This window comes from Salvelinus alpinus, chromosome 19 (assembly GCF_045679555.1).
Source record: "Salvelinus alpinus chromosome 19, SLU_Salpinus.1, whole genome shotgun sequence".
Classification (NCBI taxonomy): Eukaryota; Metazoa; Chordata; class Actinopteri; order Salmoniformes; family Salmonidae; genus Salvelinus; species Salvelinus alpinus.
This window is the reverse complement of record NC_092104.1, coordinates 48,275,562-48,298,558: the sequence shown is the minus strand read 5'-3', so window position 1 is coordinate 48,298,558 and position 22,997 is coordinate 48,275,562. Positions and strand designations below refer to the sequence as shown.

General features: G+C 42.9%; 1 protein-coding gene across 3 annotated transcripts in view; it reads left to right on the top strand.

Moving 5' to 3' along the window:
* Nucleotides 1–22,314, top strand: part of LOC139545755 (brevican core protein-like) — a 71,126-nt gene extending 48,812 nt beyond the window's left edge. The window contains exons 1-8 of one of the 3 annotated variants that reach the window (XM_071353879.1): nt 405–7,041; nt 7,211–7,324; nt 7,610–7,723; nt 10,177–10,335; nt 10,921–11,003; nt 20,988–21,132; nt 21,350–21,583; nt 21,688–22,314. In XM_071353879.1, coding sequence (XP_071209980.1) covers nt 477–7,041; nt 7,211–7,324; nt 7,610–7,723; nt 10,177–10,335; nt 10,921–11,003; nt 20,988–21,132; nt 21,350–21,583; nt 21,688–21,851 — 7,578 coding nt within the window. In that variant the 5' untranslated portion in view covers nt 405–476 and the 3' untranslated portion in view covers nt 21,852–22,314. Of the gene's footprint in view, nt 1–404; nt 7,042–7,210; nt 7,325–7,609; nt 7,724–10,176; nt 10,336–10,920; nt 11,004–20,987; nt 21,133–21,349; nt 21,584–21,687 lie in introns of those variants that run through there. The other 2 variants (XM_071353880.1, XM_071353881.1) reach the window with 2 other exon arrangements.
* The last annotated feature ends 683 nt before the right edge of the window (nt 22,315–22,997 follow it).

The window sequence follows — 22,997 nt, the reverse complement described above, 5'->3', positions numbered from 1 at the left end:
CATTTCCTTTCAGCATTGAAACAATCCAAGGAACAGATGTTGAGCTTGATGTAACTATATCATCTGGCACAACTGCAAAGGTTACGCCTAGCAAAGCTCAGGCCCTGGAAAGTGATGTGACAGATAAACCATCAGTTGCTTCCATTTCAGATGTAACGCTCACAGACAAAGCAAGCTCTGGTGACCAGACTCTGGATATGTTTACCAAAGAGTCTGTCACTGCAAAAGCTTATTCCGTATACAGCACAGACAAAACAGAACATGTCACATCCATGACTCGAGTTTCTTCTCTGTTCAGCACTGAGCAACCAGGAAAAGTATTGACAATAAAGTCACATAAAATTGCAATATATGATACTGCAAGGACTGCTACAACTTCTGTTTCTTCTCTATACAGCACAGATAAACCATCAATTGCTTCCATTTCAGATTTAACCTCCACAGATGAAGAAAGCTCTGGTGACCAGACCCCTGACATGTTTACCAAAGACTCTGTAACTACAGTTTCTTACCTGGATAGCACTAAGAAACCTACCACCGCGTCACAGGAAACTGCAACAGCAGAGAGTGAAAAGACTACTACAACTACAGCAACTTCAATGTTCAGCACTGACAAGCCAACACAAATACTGACCACAGCATCACATGAAACAACAGCTGAGACTGCAGGAACTGCTCCAACTTCACCTTCTTCTCCGTGTAGCACTGACAAAACATCAGTTGATTCCATTTCAGATTTAACCTCCAAGGATGAAGAGAGCTCTGGTGACCTTACCCTTGATATGTTCACGCAAGAGTCTGTCACTGCAACTGTTACTTCATTGTACAGCACTGTCAAAGCAGAACAAGTGACAACCACAGCACTGCCATTTGTAATGACCACAGGAGAGAGCGAAGTTACAGAGAAAACATCAGGCTCAGAACAACTTGTTACTACCGTCACTTTCACATCATCCACTTTGCCAGATATTGATGAAGTGGTGGACTATTTACCTTCACCTGTTCAAACTACCACAAAACCTGAGGGAGAATCTACCATATTCAGAGTTTTCCCTAACACAGAGACAAGCTTAGTAGTCTCTTCTACAGATGAAGAAAGCTCAGGTGATCAGACCCATGATATGTTGACCAAAGAGTCTGTCACTGCAACATTGTCCTCTCTTGTCAGTACTGTCGTAACAGAACAAGGAATGACCACACCAATGTCAACAATAATGCAAGCTTCTCAGACTTCCATATCACCTCACTCTGACTACACCACTCCCAAGACAACGGGTGTCGATGACATAACAAAACGGATGGCATTCACAACCAACAAACAACCATCAGCTGAGAGCGACACATTCAGCGAGGCAACAGGCCAAACAGAATCCATTGTGTCAAGCACACCAGGCCCAGATGAGGAAGGTCATATCAGCCCAGACACAGAAACCACCATCTTTCCTGAGGCTACACAGCCCCCTGTTACTGTTACTCTGAGTGATCGTACAACTATGAGTGACCATACAACACACCAATTCCATACAACCAAAAGAGACCATACTACAATGAGAGTCCATACAACGAGTGATCGTTTAACCACTGGAGACCACACTGTAGCAAGGGACCACACCACTGTCAGAGACCATACAACAGTGCCTTTTGGTTCACAGTCACCCATATCCACTGCCATCCCCTCTATTATCTATCAGGGTGTTACTGACCAGCAGGTTATGATCATCACCTCAACCAGCAGCCAAACCAAAACTGACCAGACCCCCACCATGGTGCTGCATGGTACAAAACCACCGACAAGCCCAGTTATCATATTCACAGAAGAGGCCAAAGACGAGGACGAACTGTTCTCCACTGTTGTGGACAGCATGACCACAACCGCTGAGATTATCACTAAAGATGACACAATGATTGACGCTGATACTGTGACAATGGTGGACCCCTCCTCACAATTCCACCCCACCGTCTTTGCAGAGGAAGCAGGGGGAGTCACAGCCCTTACCATGACACCACACTCCTCAATTGCAATGACAGAGGAACCTGAAGGGTCTGGGACCGATTACTACTTGTCTTCCACAATTGACCCACCGAGTCTGGCTACATCACAAATCCCATCAGTCACCTCGGTAAATATATCTGCAGAGGCAAGTGCTGAGACGACAAGCAGCTCTACAAAAGTTGAAGATTCAGAGACTGTAATAACGACCACCACATCATCTATAGAGTATGTTGAGGCATCTAGTTCAGAGGTCATGTCCACTGTAGCTCAAACCACGCAAGCCACAACTGTTTTCACAGAGTCCAGCTCTCAGACGGCCTTCACCACACCATATATATTTGTTAATGAGTTGTCCAGAGATGGTGTCACTGAAGAGGAGTCCAATACAGAGACTAATCCTTCTGCCCCTGTATCATCCCATGCATCAACTCACCCCATAGATGCAAGCACACAGACCACAGTGAGCAGTGAGCATGATGAATTCCTGACAGATGAGATGGAATTATCCACCACCCCTTCTCCTAAGACTATTGATTCTGCAGGAGGAGGCCCATCTGATGAGGATTCTGAAGTGGAGAACACAACAACTTTATCTAGTTCCATGCAAGCCACCGTGGTGTCTACACGTGCTACACAACAGACATCAGTGTCGAATGAGGAAGACAGAGAGACTGTGAAATCAACCAGTCCACTCCCTGTTGATGGGTTTTCAGGGGATGACGACTCTGAAGGCTCTGGAACCTCCGCCTCTGTAGTTGAGACCTCCCAAACCACAACTCCCACCAAAGACACGAGCTCAACAGCTACTAAGAAGGGTGAAGTGACAGAGGTTACAACTCCAGTACCTTCATTCTCAGAGGAGGGCATCTCTGGGGAGGAAATGACAACTTGGACACCCAAACCCTCTGAAACCACATCCTCTCCGTATAGCACAGATAAATCATCAGTAGCTTCCATTTCCGATTTAACCTCTACAGATGAAGAAAGCTCTGGTGACCAGATCCCTGATATGTTTACCAAAGACTCTGTAACTACAGCTTCTTACCTGGATAGCACTAAGAAACCTACCACAGCGTCACAGGAAACTGCAACAGCAGAGAGTGAAAAGACAGCTACAGCTACAGTTTCTTCTCTGTTTAGCACTGAGGAAGCCTTACAAGTAACAACAATGTCACGTGAAACTGTAACAGATGAGACTGCAAGGACTGCTACAACTTCAGCTTCTTCTCTATATAGCACAGAGAAACCATCAGGGGTGTCCGTTTCAGAAATAACCTCCATGCATGAAGAGAGCACTGATGATCTGAACCCTGAAATGTTTTCCAAAGAGTCTGTTACTGTAAGGGAACAAATTACAGCCACAACTACAGTTTCTTCTCTGTTTAGCACTGAGACACCAGGACAAGTAATAACATCATCAAATGAAACTGTGACAGATGAGACTGCAAGGACTGCTATAACTTCAGCTTCTTCTCTCTACAGCACTGAGAAACCTTCAGTTGCTTCCATTTCGGATATAACCTCCGCAGACGAAGAGAGCTCAGGTGAGCTGACCTCGAATATGTTTGCCAAAGAGTCTGCAACTACCACAGTTTCTCCATTTGACAGTACTGTGAAAATGGAGCTGGTAACAGCCACAACAATGTCACCTGAAAAAGCAATAGCAGAGAGTGAAAAGACTACATCTACTACAGTGTTGTCTCCGTTTAGCACTGAGAACACAGAGAAAGCTTACTCCCAGCTGAGTTTGTCTGTCCATTCCACTGTTGAGCCATCTGTAATGCCTGATGTGGTGGTCCAGTTTGTCACAACCTTTGTGCCCGAGGTGGACATGACAAAGCCTGGGAAATCTTTCCATCAGGCCAGGTCTGAGATTGCATTTACCCAACATCCTCTCACTTACGTCTCATCTGAAAAAACTGCAGAGGCCACCACGAGTCCCATGTTGCTTGAGCTAGATTCAAGGGACTCCATTGACACTGTAACCACACCTGCACAGGGCTCAGAATCACCTTTTGTTGCCACGGCTTCTACAGCAATACCGTTTAAATCAGAAGTTGAATCTTCAAGCCAGGGACTTACAACAGAGAGAGTTTCTACTGATACAGAAGTCAGCTCAGAACAAGATAGTGAGGTCAACAGGACTTGCATTCCCACCAGTATCTCTATAAAGGAGGAAGCGACCGGGTATATTGTTACTCTAGTCACGAACAATGCCACTGCGGTGTACAGTACACCTGCTTCCGCTGCGGTATCATCTGCTTTGCCAGACATTGAGGAAGAGGCGGACTATGAAAATATTCCAGATCTCTCACAGGTTGAATCTGAACCTGCTCTTCAAACAACCACAAAACCAGAGGGAGAACCTACAGCTGTCAGCACTGCCCCTGACACAAGTTCAGTCCTCACCTCCGTCGATGAAGAGATCTCAGGTGATCAGACACCTGCTATGTTTACCAAAGAGTATGCAACTACAACAACCACAGTTTTTTCTCTGTTTAGCACAGAGAAACTCACAACGTTATTACAGGAATCGGTAACAACAGAGACTGAAGGCACAGACCAAACCGAGGGACCAGCAGTTACTCCTGTTATTGATGAGGCAGAGGCGAGCCCAGTCCTACATGTAATGACAACAACAAAATCACCAGAAGTGAGTGCTGCTATTGATCATACCGAAAAACCATCCGACTCTGAGGAGTTTTTTACTCCAAGTGTTGATGACACAGAAACAGGATCAACAGATGAAGATAGTTTTGTAGACGAGACGACTCCAATGACCACCCAGGAGTCTCTTGAAACAGAATCTCATGTGCACAGTAGCACAGCCAAGCCATTGCAGACATCCACATCACCAGTCTCTGAATATGCAAGTGCCCTCACCTCTGCTAAAATAACTGGTGATGGTGAAGAAACAGAACAGCCATCAGACTTTCCCAGTTCAATGAAAAGCACTGTGAAATCAGTCCTACCTGATACAGATGAGGAGAGTTCAGGTGACCAGACTCCTGATATGTTTACCAAAGAGTCTGTCACAACGTTAGCTTCATCTCTGTATAGCACTGGGAAACCTACAATATCTTCACATGCAACTGTAACAGCAGAGACTGAAGTCACAGAAGAAACAGAGAGGCCATCATGCTCAAAACAGCCATCGTCTACTCCTGTTATTGATGAGACGGAGACAAGCCCAGTTCTCTCCTCTACAGACAAAACTAGTTCAGGTGATCAAACCCCTGATATGTCTACCAAAGAGTCTGCCACTGAACAAGTAACAACCACAGAAATGCCACACTTAATGACCACAAGAGCAGATAGTGAAAATATGGCATCTACAAAAGTGTCTTCTCTGTACAGCACAGAGAAACCCGACTCAATGAGTGACCTCGCCTCTGCTGAAATAACTGCTGATAGTGAAGAAACAAAACAGACGGAATCAACAAGCATAGAACAGCCATCGGGTGTTTCCAGTTCAATGGAAAGCACTGGGAGCTCAGTCCTACTTGATACAGATGAGGAGAGCTCAGGTGACCAGACTCCTCATAGGTTTACCAAAGACTCACCAACTACTACAGTTTCTTCTCTGTATAGCACTGAGAAAGCTACAGTATCTTCACAGGAAACTGTAACAGCAGAGAGTGAAGTCACTGAGCAAACAGAGAGACCAGCAGGCTCTGACAAACCATCAGTTATTGATGATACTGAAACCAGCTCCGTCTTACCTTTTACAGATGACAAGAGCTCAGGGGACCAGACAAGTGAGGGTTTCACCGCAGATGGTTTTGCAACAGAAGCCCCTCTCCTGGCTAGTACAGCCCCTCCAATTGTCTCTGTCCATTCCACTAAGGTGACAACGGAGGCCAATGTGATGATCCAGTTTGTCACAACATTTTCCCACAAACCAGACCTGACAACACCTGAGGCTTTGCTCCAAGAGGCCCTGTCTGAGATTGCATTTACCCATCGTTCCCAACCTGACATATTTTCCGAGGAAACGGCAATGCCCACAACCAGACCCATGCTGCCTCAGGAAGATTCAAGCCAGTCTGTTGACACTATAACAACACCCTCACAGAGCTCCGAATCAAATTTAGTCCCCACTGCCTCTCCAGTGAAGACTGATGCTGTACTATCTACATCAGAGGAAGAGGAACAAGTTGAAGCTTCAAGCCAGGTACCTACAACAGAGGATGCTTCTCCTAGTGCAGAGGGCAGCTCCGAACAAGAGGCTGAGGTCGAAGAAACAGCCATTTCTGCCATTGGCTCTCCTCTAACTGAGAAAGTGTTAGAAACTAAAGTGTATAGAACACCAACGACAGACATTGATGAAGAGGGGGACTATGAAAGTATAACAGAGCCCGTACAGGTTGAGTCTAAACCTTCCCTCATTGAAACCACCACAACACCTGAGGTAGAAGCAACCGCGCTCAGCACTGTCCCAACAAAGACAACGAAGATTGAGAGTGCATCATCAAGCTCAGAGAGTAGTTCATCGAGCAGCTCAGAGGAAGAGTCAAACCCATCTGTGACTCAGTCAGTATTGGCCTCCAGCTCAGAAAGCAGCTCAGGAAGCAGCTTGGAGAAAAAGGTGACCAAAGTTTCCGCTGTGAAGCCAGAGAGTGACACAACAGAGGAGACCACCCCATCCCTCTCTGTTACTCAGACAGAACTTGCAACCGCCATCACTGGTTCACCCTCTCTCGCGCATCCTAGGGCTGAAATTGAGTCGGCGGGTTCTGAGAGCAGTCCCGGAGGAAAGACGGCTTCTGACGTTGTTACTCCTGCCACTAAGATGCCAATGTGGGAAATGCCAGAGTACACAACTGTATCGCCAGCTGAAACACCGAGCCGGACAGAATCCGTCTCTATGATCCGAAGCACTCCTTCATCTGTGTCTGAGGAGGAGGAAAGTGTGGACTATGATAATGTATCAGGACCTACATTAGTCGAGGGTGAACCCCCCATCAAGGTAGTGGAAACTATCACTTCAGCTGAGACTGGAATGGATTTGGGCCACTTGACTGTTGGTGAGACAGTTGAGATTGCAGGTATGTCATTTAAAAAATGTTGGTCAATAATACAATGCTATTGTGTGTTATGGAAATAATATCATCATATCAAACGTTTTAACATTTGTCATTTAACATTTGTCTTCTCTAGAATGTGAAATCATTTGAATGTTTGTTTTTCTCGTTTTACTCCTATTCTACACCACAGGCATCCACTCCTGCTCTGAGAACATGTGTCTGAATGGGGGCTCTTGCTACAGAAGCGGAAGTTTCCAATCTTGCAGCTGTGCCCCTGGCTACAGTGGAGATCGTTGTGAGACAGGTATGCCAAGAATTTTTGTTTAGTCAGTGGTGGACTAAGATTTTTTTTAGAGTGTGATGATCAGTTGTCAATATGCTAAAGAAATACATTTTAAAGAAGACGCATTTTGGTGGCTTGCTGGTGTAGCGTTGGGTGCATTAGCCATGTGCCAAAATTTGACGAATGGTAGGATCTGTATAATATTTGGATTCATAGAGTTCTTCAGAAATATGTATTTGCACCCCCATGTTTTTTTGTTTTCCTATGCAGTGTAATCTACCCATGTTATTTCAAAATAATTTTCAGACATTGATGAATGTCAATCCAACCTCTGTCGCAATGGAGGTACCTGCATTGACGGCCTGAATTCCTTCACCTGTGTTTGCCTCCCAAGCTATGCTGGATTGTATTGTGATGAAGGTATGTTTGTTACAATTTCCATGGGATCTGTCAGTATGATCCTCTCCGTGTCGAACATATCAGCTGAATCAAATCATTTGATCAGATATTGGTTTTAGGTTGTTTCAGGCTTCCAGCTAACCTTTTTTTTTTAAAGTGTTTTTATGTCCGACCTACAGTGTATCCACACATTAGAGCACTTGTACGTACAAGGGAGAATATGACATAGTAAAATAAACTACGTCATTGTTCGTAGCAATGGCGTGAGGTGCTCCATCGCTGGTTTCTAATTCACACAAAAATACATCACAAATCATTGAATTTAGGAAACAGAGGAAAGACATTTGGCGTTGTTGGAGAAAAGTGACGTATCTCCAGATAGTGTGTGTGTGTGTATGTGTGAACTATCTTAATATGTGATCAGTTACCTGAGCCCCTGGGAAATAGAGTGAGACGATGAGCCTGAGTCATTAAAACACTGGAGTTAGAGTAGAAATGTGATGGTCACCTCCCACCTCACAGTACAGCTCCATTCAGTGCCTTCTCCATAACACCTGCTGCTTCCACTCACAGACAGTCTCTGAGTCATAAACATCTTTATTTATGTCTTCAGGACATCCACATTTTACAGGCCTTAGTGTCGGCCTCAGGCACTCATACTATTAAGATATAGGGTAGTGTTACTAAACACATTGCCAGGGGCAACAGTCTCTACAAATTCCACATGACTGGAAACACAATGGCCTAATAAAGAAATCACAGACATTTGGTTGATACCCACACCAGTCAAGTTGTGAAGGAATTTACCAGTACAGGTGTGCTAGTCTTAATCAGCTCAACAATGTGCACTCAATCACTGGCCTTAAGCAGGGAATGTGAAAGGAATCAGTAGACATTGCTGGATTTGTTCAACAGAACCTGGGTCGGGACACTCGTTGACATTGATGGGTGTAATGACGAAGGATGATGTCATCCAGACCAACTCATAGCCTCTTATTCGAGTCTATAGCTTCGCTGCACCCCATTTTGTCCCTAGTGTGTTGACCAAGGGCATCATCCAGATGGGCCAGTTTGTCCCGACCACACCTCGAATGTTGCTGCCTTCACTCATCAGCGAGCCAGGGCCGGATCCTGTGTGCTAAGACCCAGCTGTTTTCTAAGGGTCTCGTGCCAGAGGAGAAACAGTAAGGGTGGACAAACAGAGAAAAGGTCACGATTAATCCGTAGGGTTGTACAGCTGTATCGAGGGAGTAACCACGACAAGAGAGAGAGAATAAATAGTAAATAGACGTGTCACAGTAGTACACACAAACACACAACACACACACACACACACAAACACACACACACACACGATTGCATCATGACAGGGTTACAATCAAAATGGTTAATGAAATCTGATAGTGAAAAAGATACATAGATAACCACTAGTGTAGGCTACCAAAGGGCTGTGCTTACACAGGCAGCCCAATTCTGATCTTTTTTTCCACAAATTGTTTTTGGACCAGTCACATCAGATCTTTTTCAGAGGTGACCAAAAGCCTAATAAGTATAAAAAATATCAGAATTGGGCTGCCTGTGTTAATGCAGCCCTTATGTAATGAGGTTAGGAGATGTTATTCTTCTGCTGTGTCTGTTCGAAACTGAGGGGATTGATAGCTGAATGTGTGATGCTTCATACTTAGATTCTTATTTTGGGAAACCCCTGGCTTGGTTCCAGTCACAGTAACTGCTGTAGGAATCGCCAGCTGATGCTAATCTATATTAGGAATTGCCAGCTGATGCTCAACTATATTATATAATATTAATTGGTACTAAGTCAGGAGTTTCCCAACATAATTATCCATATATGCAGTATCCTTGCAGAGCTATATAAATTTAAAAAAGCTATATATATATGCAGTCACCTTGCAGAGCTATATAAATTACATTCCAAAATCGTAGTCTTAAAGTATTTCACTTTTAATTAGCTATGATAAGAATAATAACCTTAAATAGTTTAGCATCGACCTGAGATTTGGGGAAGATCCAGTACACACAGCTATCCAGGCTGTTAGTGTGATACTCCTGCTGTTGTAGACCCTAAGTGTCTTTCTTTGTTTGACCTCCCCACTCGTTTAGTGGTGCTGGGGGGTGAAGGAGGCAGCAGCCATATCCTGACCCTGAGAGAGAGAAGTACAGTGAGAGAGATAGCTCTAATTAGTGTGTCCGAGATAGCAACAGGGCCAGACACACAGTACCCTGCTCTCTGTCTTTCTCCCAAATATCTCCTTAATCTATTTGTTATGCACTGGAGGATTAGTAACAAACAAAGATAAACATGCAGATAGGACTAGGCTCTTACAGGTGTTGGACAGATTGGACATTCTTAATTCTTTAAGGCAGATTCTATTTTTTCTGTGAAATAATTGTGAAAGGGTATTGGAATATGTGTAACCTTTATATCTACTAATCATATTACCTCTCTCTCTCAGACACTCAGACATGTGACTACGGCTGGCATAAGTTTCAGGGACACTGCTACAAGTACACCCCCCAGAGGAGGAACTGGGACACAGCGGAGAAGGAGTGTCGGGTACAGGGGGCACACCTCACCAGCATTCTCTCCCATGACGAGCAGCAGTTTGTCAACCGTAAGTGTGATATCACACATGCACGTGCACGACACACAAACAACGCCATTAGTTGCACACAAGACACAACCAACTAATAGTTCAGAGCGTTTGCATTACCGGACAGGCAAGCAGACAGACACTCTTGCAGAGAAGAACGCTCAATAACACCGTATTAACAATCTGTAAGTTACTTCTACGGCGTGTCACAGACAGTATACCTCTTAAGGCACAACCCCTGCAAGGTAGCGGCCAATAGTAGGATTATCCTACATCTGGAACGGATTTCCAGGAACACCAGGGGATTCACAACACATCAGCAGTGTATATGGGCTGTGGAGAAATAGTTGAAGAGGCATAGTGGATGACTACAGTAGTTCTCTGGCTGGTTAGCAGCGCCAGCAGAGTAGACGACAAACGTCTCGACAGAGAGAGAGAGAGAGAGAGAGAGAGAGAGAGAGAATGGAGGCAGGCAGTTGGAACAGGAAGAGTGATGCATGTATTTAAAAATGCCTCTCCGTGTTTATGGAGGGACTGAAATACGCCTAATAAGGCAGTGGAATCAAATCATTGACCTCCTGTGTTTCATTGTGCCATGCCCACCAGGTCTTGGACAGGACTACCAATGGATCGGCCTGAACGATAAGATGTACGATAATGACTTCCGCTGGACCGACAGCATGCCCATGGTAAGAAGGGGTTCTCACAGTTTATAGCCTCAGTAAACAGTGTTGAATCCTGTTAAATATGTTGCTGACACCATCATCTGGGTGGCCGTCACCCGAGTGGCGCAGTGGTCTAAGGCACTGCTATTCAGCGTCACTTCAGACACCCTGGTTCGAATCCAGGCTGTATCACAACCGGCCGTGATTGGGAGTCCCATAGGGCGGCGTACAATTGGCACAGCGTCGTCCGGTGTTGGCCGTCATTGTGAATAAGAATTTGTTCTTAACTGACTTGCCTAGTTAAAGAAAGGTTACATTTTAAAAAATTATCCTGAAGTAATGAAAAAATAAACTCACTGTGGTCACTTTCTCATGATGTACACTACTTTGTCCTCGACACCCTGTTGGACGATCGCACTGGCTTGGTGTCACGCTACACTACATGTCCAGTGACATCGGGTGCCACTCAATAACAACAATCTCTGTCATTCACAAACTTTAACAATTTTTTAAAAATAAAAGAAGAGCCACGAGGTGTGCCTCAGTGTGTAGCGTTATGCGTCTGCACAAGTGGAAGTGTGTTTGCTTATGGCTGTGTAAACTTACTGCAGATTCCCCTCACTAAACAGGAAAGTGGTTAATTACTACTTTCAGCTACGTAATACAGATGAACTCTCCACTTCAAAGATAAGAGCCCACCATCACCAGTGGAGAGGGGGAGGGTGGAAGGGGGAAGGACAGAGAGCGCCTTGGGGGCAGGAGATAAGTTGTGTCCATTTGCAGCAGGATCCCCTCTCAGCTGAGAGAGATAGGAATGAAGGTGTCAGTGATGCGGAATAGAGAGGAGCTGACAGGCACAGACAGGTACAGGCCTCCCCCTCTCCTCCCTCTCCTCGGGAAGCACAGCAGGCACCCGGGGGAAGGGCCACCAACCAGCAGCCAGACACACAGATGGGCAGCACCTGTGCACGGCAGCAAATAGAGAGAAGGGGTAGGGTAGTGGGCCTGGGTGGGTGGTCAGCTTTACTGTATCTCGACTTTATCTGGGAGCAGAGAGTGTATTATTAACATAACTTGTATTAAATAATCTCTTGCATAAGAAGCTGGACAGAAGAAGAACAAAGCACATTAGACGTACACTACATTTCAAAAGTTTGGGGTCACTTAGAAATGTCCTTGTTTTTGAAAGAAAAGCACATTATTTATCCATTAAAATAACATAAAATTGATCAGAAATACAGTGTAGTAAATGACTATTGTAGCTCGAAACATTTTTCAGCAACCATCGTTCCAATGGCACGTTGTGTTAGCTAATCCAAGTTTATAATTTTAAAAGGCTAATTGATCATTAGAAAAACCTTTTGCAATTATGTTTGCACAGCTGAAAACTGTTGTTCTGATTAAAGAAGAAATAAAACTGGCCTTTAGACTAGTTGAGTATCTGGAGCATCAGCATTTGTGGGTTCGATTACAGGCTCAAAATGGCCAGAAACAAAGACCTTTCTTCTGAAACTGACTGGTCTATTCTTGTTCTGAGAAATTAAGGCTATTCCATGCGAGAAATTGCCAAGAAACTGAAGATCTCGTACAACGCTGTGTACTTCTCCCTTCACAGAACAGCGCAAACGAGCTACAACCAGAATAGAAAGAGGAGTGGGAGGCCCCGGTGCACAACTGAGCAAGAGGACAAGTACATTAGAGTGTATAGTTTGAGAAACAGACACCTCACAAGTCCTCAACTGGCAGCTTCATTAAATAGTACCCGCAAAACACCAGTCTCAACGTCAACAGTGAAGAGGCGACTCCGGGATGCTGGCCTTCTAGGCAGAGTTGCAAAGAAAAAGACATATCTCAGACCGGCCAATAAAAATAAAAGATTAAGATGGGCAAAAGAACACAGACACTGGACAGAGGAACTCTGCCTAGAATGCCAGCATCCCTGTGTCACCTCTTCATTGTTGCTGATAATGGGCATCTGTACGCCTTTGTAGATATACCATTAAAATCAGCCGTTTGAAGGTACAATAGTAATTTATAACAATAATATGTCTACACGGTATTTCTGATCAATTTTATGTTATTTTAACCTCTACTGCCTCAGAAACCCGGATCCGGGAGCACCCCCCACCCCCCACACACTGATTAGCATAGCTAGCATAGCTTCACAAGTAGATAGTAGCATCTAAATATCATTAAATCACAAGTCCAAGACACCAGATGAAAGATACAGATCTTGTGAATAAAGCCACCATTTCAGATTTTTAAAATGTTTTACAGGGAAGACAAAATATGTAAATCTATTAGCTAAACACGTTAGCAAAATACACCACTATTCTAACTCCATCAGTTTCTTACTCCTTCAGGTGCTATCACCAATTCGGCTCAACTAAGATATTGATAGCCACTAACCAAGAAAAAACCTCTTCAGATGACAGTCTGATAACATATTCATGGTATAGGATAGTTTTTGTTAGAAAAAAGTGCATATTTCAGGTAGAAATCACAGTTTACAATTGCACCGACCATCACAAATCGACTAGAATTACTAGATAGAGCAACGTGTATGACCAATTTACTCATCATAAAACATTTCATAAAAATAGACAAAGCATAGCAATGGAAAGACCCAGTTCTTGTGATTTCAGACCATATTTCAGATTTTCTAAGCGTTTTTCAGCGAAAACACAATAAATCGATAAGTTAGCATACCACATGTGCAAACGTTACCAGAGCATCGATTCCAGCCAAAGAGCGCTATAACGTAATCACCGCCAAAATATATTAATTTTTTCACTAACCTTCTCAGAATTCTTCCGATGACACTCCTGTAACATCATTTTACAACATACATATACAGTTTGTTCGAAAAGGTGCATATTTAGCCATACAAAACCGTGGTTATACAATGGAAATAGTCACAACTCAAGCCTCAAAATGAGGAACGTCAGCTTTCAGAGTGATCTAGTTTAATCGAAAGCTAATCATATACTTGACTAAAAAATACAGGGTTGACAGGAATCGAAAGACAAATTAGTTCTTAATGCAACCGCTGATTTACATTTTTAAAATTATCCTTACTTTTCAATACAGGGTTCGCCAAGTGAAGCTATACCAAACAAAATGGCGAAATATGCGTTTAAAATATTTCGACAGAACAGCGATTTATCATATTAAATATTGCTTACTTTGAGCTGATCTTCCATCAGATTCTTGGGCAATGTATCCTTTCTATGTTATAAACGTCTTTTGGTCGATAGATGTCCTCTGTCCTTCGAAATGTCCACCACCAACGACCGACACCCCGAAACGTTTCCAAAGCTAAAAAGTGCACGACAAATAAATTCCTCAGAATCGCACTAAACGGATATAAATTGCTATAAAACGGTTCAAATTAACTACATTATGATGTTTTTAACAACTATAACGACTGAAAACATGACCGGAGAACTAGAACTAGTTACATAACGATTTGGAATGAGGCAGGTCCGAAGTCCATCTTGCTTGTGGCGCGCGGAGAGAGAGAGGGGTCATCCCACGTTTTGTGGTTTTATATGGGCTGGGATTGTGCAATAGACTCCATTCAAAACGTGATGACGTACAGACACCCAGAGGAAGACGTAGGCAGTGTCGGTTTCTTCATAGCATTCACTGTCGCCTTAAAAACAGACTCCAGATCAGGGGTAAAAATTTCTGGAATCTGACCCCTGTCATGAAAAGTGCTGTAGATATTGTTCTGTACCACTCAGAGACAAAATTCCAACTTCTATAGAAACTAGAAGGTGTTTTCTATCCAATAATAACAATAATATGCATATTGTACGATCAAGAATTTAGCACGAGGCAGTTTAATTTGGAGACCCAAATATGCTAATGCGGAACAGCACCCCCTATAGTTCCAAGAAGTTGGATTCTTTTGCTTTTCTTTCAAAAACGAGGAAATTTGTAAGTGACAACAAACTTTTGAACGGTAGTGTACATATACAGTTGAAGTCAGAAGTTTATATACACTTAGGTTGGAGTCATTAAAACTTGTTTTTCAACCACTCCACAAATTTCTTGTTGACACACTATAGTTTTGGCAAGTCGGTTAGGACATCTACTTTGTGCATGACATAAGTCATTTTTCCAACAATTGTTTACAGACAGATTATTTCACTTATAATTCACTGTATCACAATTCCAGTGGGTCAGAAGTTTACATACACTAAGTTGACTGTGCCTTTATAAAGCTTGGAAAATTCCAGAAAATGATGTCATGGCTTTAGAAGCTTCTGATAGGCTAATTGACATCATTTGAGTCAATTGGAGGTGTACCAGTGGATGTATTTTAAGGCTTACCTAAAAACTCAGTGCCTCGTTGCTTGACATCATGAGAAAATGAATCAGAAATCAGACCTCAGAAAAAAATTGTAGACCTCAGCAAGTCTGATTCATCCTTGGGAGCAATTTCCAAACGCCTGAAGGTACCACGTTCATCTGTACAAACAATAGGACGCAAGTATAAACACCATGGGACCACGCAGCCGCCATACCGCTCAGGAAGGAGACACGTTCTCTCTCCTAGAGATTAAAAACTGTTTTGCGAAAAGTACGAATCAATCCCAGAACAACATATTTTACATTTAAGTCATTTAGCAGACGCTCTTATCCAGAGCGACTTACAAATTGGAAAGTTCATACATATTCATCCTGGTCCCCCCGTGGGGAATGAACCCACAACCCTGGCGTTGCAAGCGCAATGCTCTACCAACTGAGCCACACGGGACCATCAAAGGACTTTGTGAAGATGCTGGAGGAAACGCGTACAAAAGTATCTATATCCACAGTAGAACGTGTCCTATATCAACATAACCTGAAAGGCCACTCAGCAAGGAAGAAGCCACTGCTCCAAAACTGACATAAAAAAGCCAGACTACCGTTTGCAACTGCACATGGGGACAAAGCTCGTACTTTTTGGCGAAATGTCCTCTGGTCTGATGAAACAAAAATACAACTGTTTGGCCATAATAACCATCGTTAAGTTTGGGGGAAAAAGAGGGAGACTTGCAAGCCAAAAAACACCATCCCAACCGTGAAGCACGGGGGTGGCAGCATCATGTTGTGGGGTTGCTTTGCTGCAGGAGGGACTGGTGCACTTCACAACATAGATGGCATCATGAGGAAAGGAAAATTATGTGGATATATTGAAGCAACATCTCAAGACATCAGTCAGGAAGTTAAAGTTTAGTCACAAATGGTTCTTCCAAATGGACAATGACCCCAAACAAACTTCCAAAGTTGTGGCAAAATGGCTTAAGGACAACAAAGTCAAGGTATTGGAGTGGCCATCACAAAGCCCTGACCTCAATCCTACGGAACCTTTGTGGGCAGAACTGAAAAAGCGTGTGTGAGCAAAGAGGCCTACAAACCGTACTCAGTTATACCAACTCTGTCAGGAGAAATGGGCCAAAATTCACCCAACTTATTGTGGAAAGCTTGTGGAAGGCTACCTGAAATGTTTGACCCAAGTTAAACAATTTAAAGGCAATACTACCAAATACTAATTGAGTGTATGTCAACTCCTGACCTACTGTGAATGTGATGAAAGAATCAAAGCTGAAATAAATAATTCTCTCTACTATTATTCTGACATTTCACATTCTTAAAATAAAGTCAGTGATCCTAACTGACCTAAGACAGGGAATTTTTACTAGGATTAAACGTCAGGAATTGTGAAAAGCTGAGTTCATATGTATTTGGCTAAGGTGTATGTAAACGTCCCTCTTCAACTGTAACACGCACAGCCTTGATTCTCAATTAATTCAGAACATGTATAAATTATATTGTGTGTGTGGGGGGGGGACTGGGGGGTGAAGAGGCTGTTTGATTATTTTGTGGAGGATGCAGGGGGCTGTTGTGGGGTTGCCCAAGCGGGTGTTTGTTGAGTCAGTCAGCTGAGCAGGAAGCTGATGTGTTTGCTAACCGTAATGACAGGGTCCCTGCATGGGGCCTTAGGGAAGGAATGGGGAGGGGGGGGTCACAGCTTTGAACAGACTATTTGAACAAAAAGCCTCGCTGAGAGATGGTAGCTCTGATCAATGCAGCAGTGCATTCCAAGTAGCTCTGAAGCTGTGTCAATATATACTCTATATGTACAGTTGAAGTCGGAAGTTTACATACACCTTAGCCAAATACATATGAACTCAGCTTTTCACAATTCCTGACATTTAATCGTAGTAAAATTTCCCTGTCTTAGATCAGTTAGGATCACCATTTTATTTTAAGAATGTGAAATGTCAGAATAATAGTAGAGAGAATGATTTATTTCAGCTTTTATTTATTTCATTACATTCCCAGTGGGTCAGAAGTTTACATACACTCAATTATTATTTGGTAGAATTGCCTTTAAATTGTTTAACTTGGGTCAAATGTTTCAGTAAGCCTTCCACTATTTTTTTTCTGAGGTCTTGGCTAATTTCTTTTGATTTTCCCATGATGTCAAGCAAAGAGGCACTGAGTTTTGAAGGTAGGCCTTGAAATACATCCACAGGTACACCTCCAATTTACTCAAATTATGTCAATTAGCCTATCAGAAGCTTCTAAAGCCATCACAACATTTTCTGGAATTTTCCAAGCTGTTTAAATGCAGTCCACTTAGTGTATGTCAACTTCTGACCCACTGAAATTGTGATACAGTGAATTATAAGTGAAATAATCTGCCTGTAAACAATTGTTGGAAAAATTACTTGTGTCATGCACAAAGTAGATGTTCTAACCGTCTTGCTAAAACTATAGTTTGTTAACAAGAAATGGGTGGAGGTGTTGAAAAACGAGTTTTAATGACTCCAACCTAAATATATGTAAACCTCTGACTTCAACTGTACGTGTGTGTGTATGTGCATTGTAGTGTGTGGAAGCTGAGTTACACTAATAATTCCACGCATGTATTGTATGTGGGATGTGATGACATAATACTATTGTATGTTGTTGGAAACGTGTACACGACAGGAGGTTGATGGCACTTTAATTGGTGAGGACAGGCTTGTGGTAATGCCTGGAGTGGAATAGGTGGAATGGTATCAAATACATCACACACATGGTTTGAATCCATTCCATTTGCTCTGTTCCAGCCTTTATTATGAGCCATCCTTCCCTCAGCAGCCTCATCTGGTGTCCACTCTTAGAAAAAAGTGTTCCATAAAGGTTCTTCAGCTGTCCCCATAGGAGAACCCTTTTGGGTTCCATGTAGAACCCTCTGTGGAAAAGATTTTTCAAAATAGGGTTCTTCAAAGGGTTCTTCTATGGGAAAAGCCGAAGAACAGTTTTAGGTTCTAAATAGCACCTTTCCTTTTCTGAGATTGTAGTGTACAGTGACGGTAGCAAGGCCTTGAGAAGCCTCCGTCTCTTAACCCCGCTCTCACCTTGTTCGAAAGAAATATCCTGACTTAGGAAAAGTATATTATTAGTGCAGCATTTGGAATATACTTTCCATGGATGAATAGATACTATGCAATACTCCAAAATTGATCTGTGTCCACCATCTTACAAATTGGCAAAATGACGTTGTATTTAGAAACCTTATATTTCTCCAGACTATTTCCATGCTGCACAGCACATCTCTGTAGCAGTGTAAATGTGTATCTGAGCAGGGCTCACATGCTCAGTCTATTTTGTGTTTTGATCTCTTTTCTCTTCCTTTGTTTGGCTTTGAAGTGAAGCCTCTCTCAGAAAACTCTGTACAATTATGTCACAGAGGAGCTGGTCTTGCAGTATCCTTTGGGGTCTCTGAGGCAGCAGGGTGGATGGGGTGATGTGCGGATAGAGGACAGAGGGGTGGATGGGGTGAGGACAGAGAGGTGGAGAGGGTGAGGATAAAGGGCAGGGGTGGAGGGGGTGAGGATAGAGGACAGAGGGGTGGATGGGGTGAGGACAGAGAGGTGGAGAGGGTGAGGATAAAGGACATGGGTGGAGAGGGTGAGGATAGAGGACAGAGGGGTGGATGGGGTGAGAACAGAGAGGTGGAGAGGGTGAGGATAACGGACAGGGGTGGAGGGGGTGAGGATAGAGGACAGAGGGGTGGAGAGGGGTAATGATAGAGGGCAGGGAGGAGGAAGGTGTTAGGATAGAGGCTAAGAGGGTGGTCAGAGAGACAGAGGGGTAGGAGAGTCAGTTTGAAAGTGGGAGAAAATGAAAAGTGATTTAGCTTACCCTAAGTGACAGTACATTTTACAACTCTTCGCCTGATCTTTGTTTGTAAGTTAACACGTGTTTAAATAATACATCTTATTTAAAAAATGTTTTTGTTGTGATGTCTATAGCCCCACAACATGACCATTATAATAGTTACAGATGTGTCAAAAGTCTGTATTGATCTGAACAGGAAAGAAGAAAATAGTGCCACCATGTGGGGAATCTAAGAATCACATACAACTGTCACATTCAGAAATTGCCTCACCAACCTAACTACACTGAACAAAAATATAAACACAACATGCAAAGTGTTGGTCCCATGTCTAATGAGCTGAAATAAAAGATCCCAGAAATGTTTCATACACACAAAAAGCGTATTTCTCTCAAATGCACAAATTTGTTTACATCACTGTTAGTGAACATTTCTCCTTTGCTAAAATAATCCATCCACCTGACAGGTGTGGCATATCAAGAAGCTGAATAAACATCATGATCATTACACAAGTGCACCTTGTGCTGGGGACAATAAAAGGCCACTCTAAAATGTGCAGTTTTGTCAAACAACACAATGACACAGGTGTCTCAAGTTGAGGGAGTGTGCAATTGGCATGCTGACTGCAGGAATGTCCACCAGAGCTGTTGCCAGATAATTTAATGTTAATTTCTCTACCATAAGCCACCTCCAACGTCGTATTAGAGAATTTGCCAGTACGTCCAACCGGCCTCACAACCGCAGACCACGTGTATGGCGTCCTGTGGGCGAGCGGTTTGCTGATGTCAACGTTGTGAACAGAGTGCCCCATGGTGACAGTGGGGTTATGATATGGGCAGGCATAAGCTACGGACAACGAACACAATTGCATTTTATTGATGGCAATTTCAACGCACAGACATATCGTGAAGAGATCCTGAGGCCCATTTCTTTTAAGGTATCTGTGACCAACAGATGCATATCTGTATTCCCAGTCATGTGAAATCCATAGATTAGGGCCTGATGAATTGATTTAAATTGACTGATTTCTTCATATGAACTGTAACTCTGTAAAATCTTTCAAATTGTTGCAATATTTTTGTTCAGTATACATACTGAAAGGCTGTTAGTAACACAGACTGCAAATGTGAAACCAACGGCATTTGTTTTATAGTTTCAACAGCTGTGTTGCTCCCTCCTGCCACATCAAACAGTGCATCTTACACATTATTGGTAAAAGCCCAAGTTCCTTTATTATCAATAGAGTCTAACTTGGTACACTTACGTGCAATAGCAAGTGGGAGCTGGTGGGTCATGTTAGGGGTAAGACATATTTGGGATTTACTGTGATCGTGAACGTACTGATTGTGTAGCCGTTGCCCTAGAGCGGGCTTAAGACTGGACTATCACTGACCATATCTACTGTTCCAATTATACCCCAGAGATAAGCAGTGTTGTCAGCATGCTGTTAGCTGTCATTCTTAGAGAGACAGAGTATGTGTTTTTGTGTTGTATGGGGTAGGACAAAGTGAGACACTTGCTAGTGGAAAATCTCTATGTTGTATTTACGGAGATCCTGGTCTGATCTGATTTAGTGGTATGTCAATTGGTTGTTTATGACTTGTGATTCATTGATGAAACACTGATCATGTATTTTACTTGTGTTTTATATTGTATTGCATCAGATTTTATATATGTTTCTCCATATCTACCAAGATGTTGAAATAAACATAATCCTAAACCTGATGATGCTGAGGTGGATGCTGATGAGATCGACGATGATTATGATGCTGCTGCTGCTACTGATGACGATGATGATCATCTTTTCATAATAGTTTGTTTCTGTTCTTTCTTTCCCTCCCCATCAGCAATATGAAAACTGGCGCCCCAACCAGCCGGACAGTTTCTTCTCGTCTGGAGAGGACTGTGTGGTGATGATCTGGCACGAGGACGGCCAGTGGAACGATGTGCCCTGTAATTATCACCTCACCTTCACCTGCAAGAAAGGCACAGGTAAGACAAAGTTGTTTTTTGTTTGTTGTTTTAATTTGAATTTTCTTTGAAAACAATACTTTTTGCCATATTTTAAAAAGGGGAGTGTGTTCACCACAACTACACAATGTAAAACATGCAGTGCCCAAATGAGCGCTATTTCAATCCACTGACTGTGTACATGATCTAATCATCCATTCATCCATCCATTCATCAATCCATCCATTTATCTATTCAGCCATCCATTCAGCCATCCATTCTTCCATCTACCCCTGTGTGTTCTCCTCAGTGGCCTGTAATCAGCCCCCGCTGGTACAGAATGCTCAGACCTTCGGCAGGAAGATGCCACGCTATGAGATCAATGCTCTGGTGAGGTACCAGTGTAAGGACGGCTTCATCCAGAGGCATGTGCCAACCATCCGTTGCCGTGGAGATGGCCGATGGGACATGCCCAAAATTGCTTGCATGAGTCGTAAGTACAATAGATTGATTAATTGACTGATTCTAGTGAGGACACCTTTGTTGACTGGTTTTCACTCCACATTTTCTGACAACGTGCTATTGTTTCTTCCTCAGCATCAAACTCCCAAAGGGCATTCTCAAGTAGGCACCAGAGCTACCGCCTGTTCAGCAGTAACAACTCCAAGAGGCGGTCCGACGAGGCGGAGGCCCCACACCGTCCTCACCATCGAGGAAGGAGATTGAGGAGATCGGTGAACAGGCGAAACAGAAGACAGTGATCGCCACGGTTACGCCTGCTCACAATCTGCAGAACCTACACAATAGGAATGCATGACTGTCACTCATGTGGAGATGTTTTTTATTTTTTTTACAAATGAAAAAAGCAAAAATACTTTTTAACAAAAAAGGAACAAAAAAAACAAACCCAAAGGAAATGTGACATTTTCTTACCGTTTTGATGATGGAATCTTGGAATGAAGTGCCTTTTCAAAGAATATAATTTATAACAACGCCAAAGTGGATACCTTCCGCTGGCTACTGGAAAATAAAGAAAAATAACCTCTCATGAGTGTGCTGGGGAAGAACTTTTAACCAAATAGTGCATTCATTAGACAGTTCTCTATTTTACACAGACTGAAGATTGTTCAACTCTTATATGGTGAAAAAGATACAGGCAAATGCCAGCTTTTGTGAAATTATTGCTCTTGTGTTATGCAAATGAATACAAAACATTTTCAAATAGGCTGTGCTACGCAGCTCCTAATGCTCAAATGAATCCACAGTACCCAATACATCTCCCATTAAGATCTTCTCCATAATCCGGAAATACAATTTCAAAGAAAGAGGATCTATCCTTGGGTTTATCATCAATATAGGTCTTGATGTTAAACATGATTACTGTATGTATTTTAGGCAGTTTTTCATCCAAGATTTCATCTTTACCAGAGGAACGGAGTAGGCCCTGGGATTATTGGATGGCACACGTCACTGACCAATCAGATTTCAGATCACCGAAAGAAAAAAGAAACATGGGGGAGGCCGATCCAATCAATATAGAGTGCTTGTGATGGCGGTTTTGAACAAATAACCAGTTCCTTGTATTCAGCTGCAGCCTTCATCTCATCCGTGTCTTGTAAAGATAAATATACAGTTGAAGTCGGAAGTTTTCATACACCATAGCCAAATACATTTAAACTCAGTTTTTCACAATTCCTGATATTTAATCCTAGTCTGTAATACCAACATGTTTTAAAAGAACACTAATGTAACCTGCCTAGATGACTACTGACACATAGCAGTCACATCTGTCGCAATGAAGTGCTTTGAAAGGCTGGTCATGGCTCACATCAACACCATGATCCCAGAAACCCTAGACCCACTCCAATTTGCATACCGCCCAAACAGATCCAAAGACGATGCAGTCT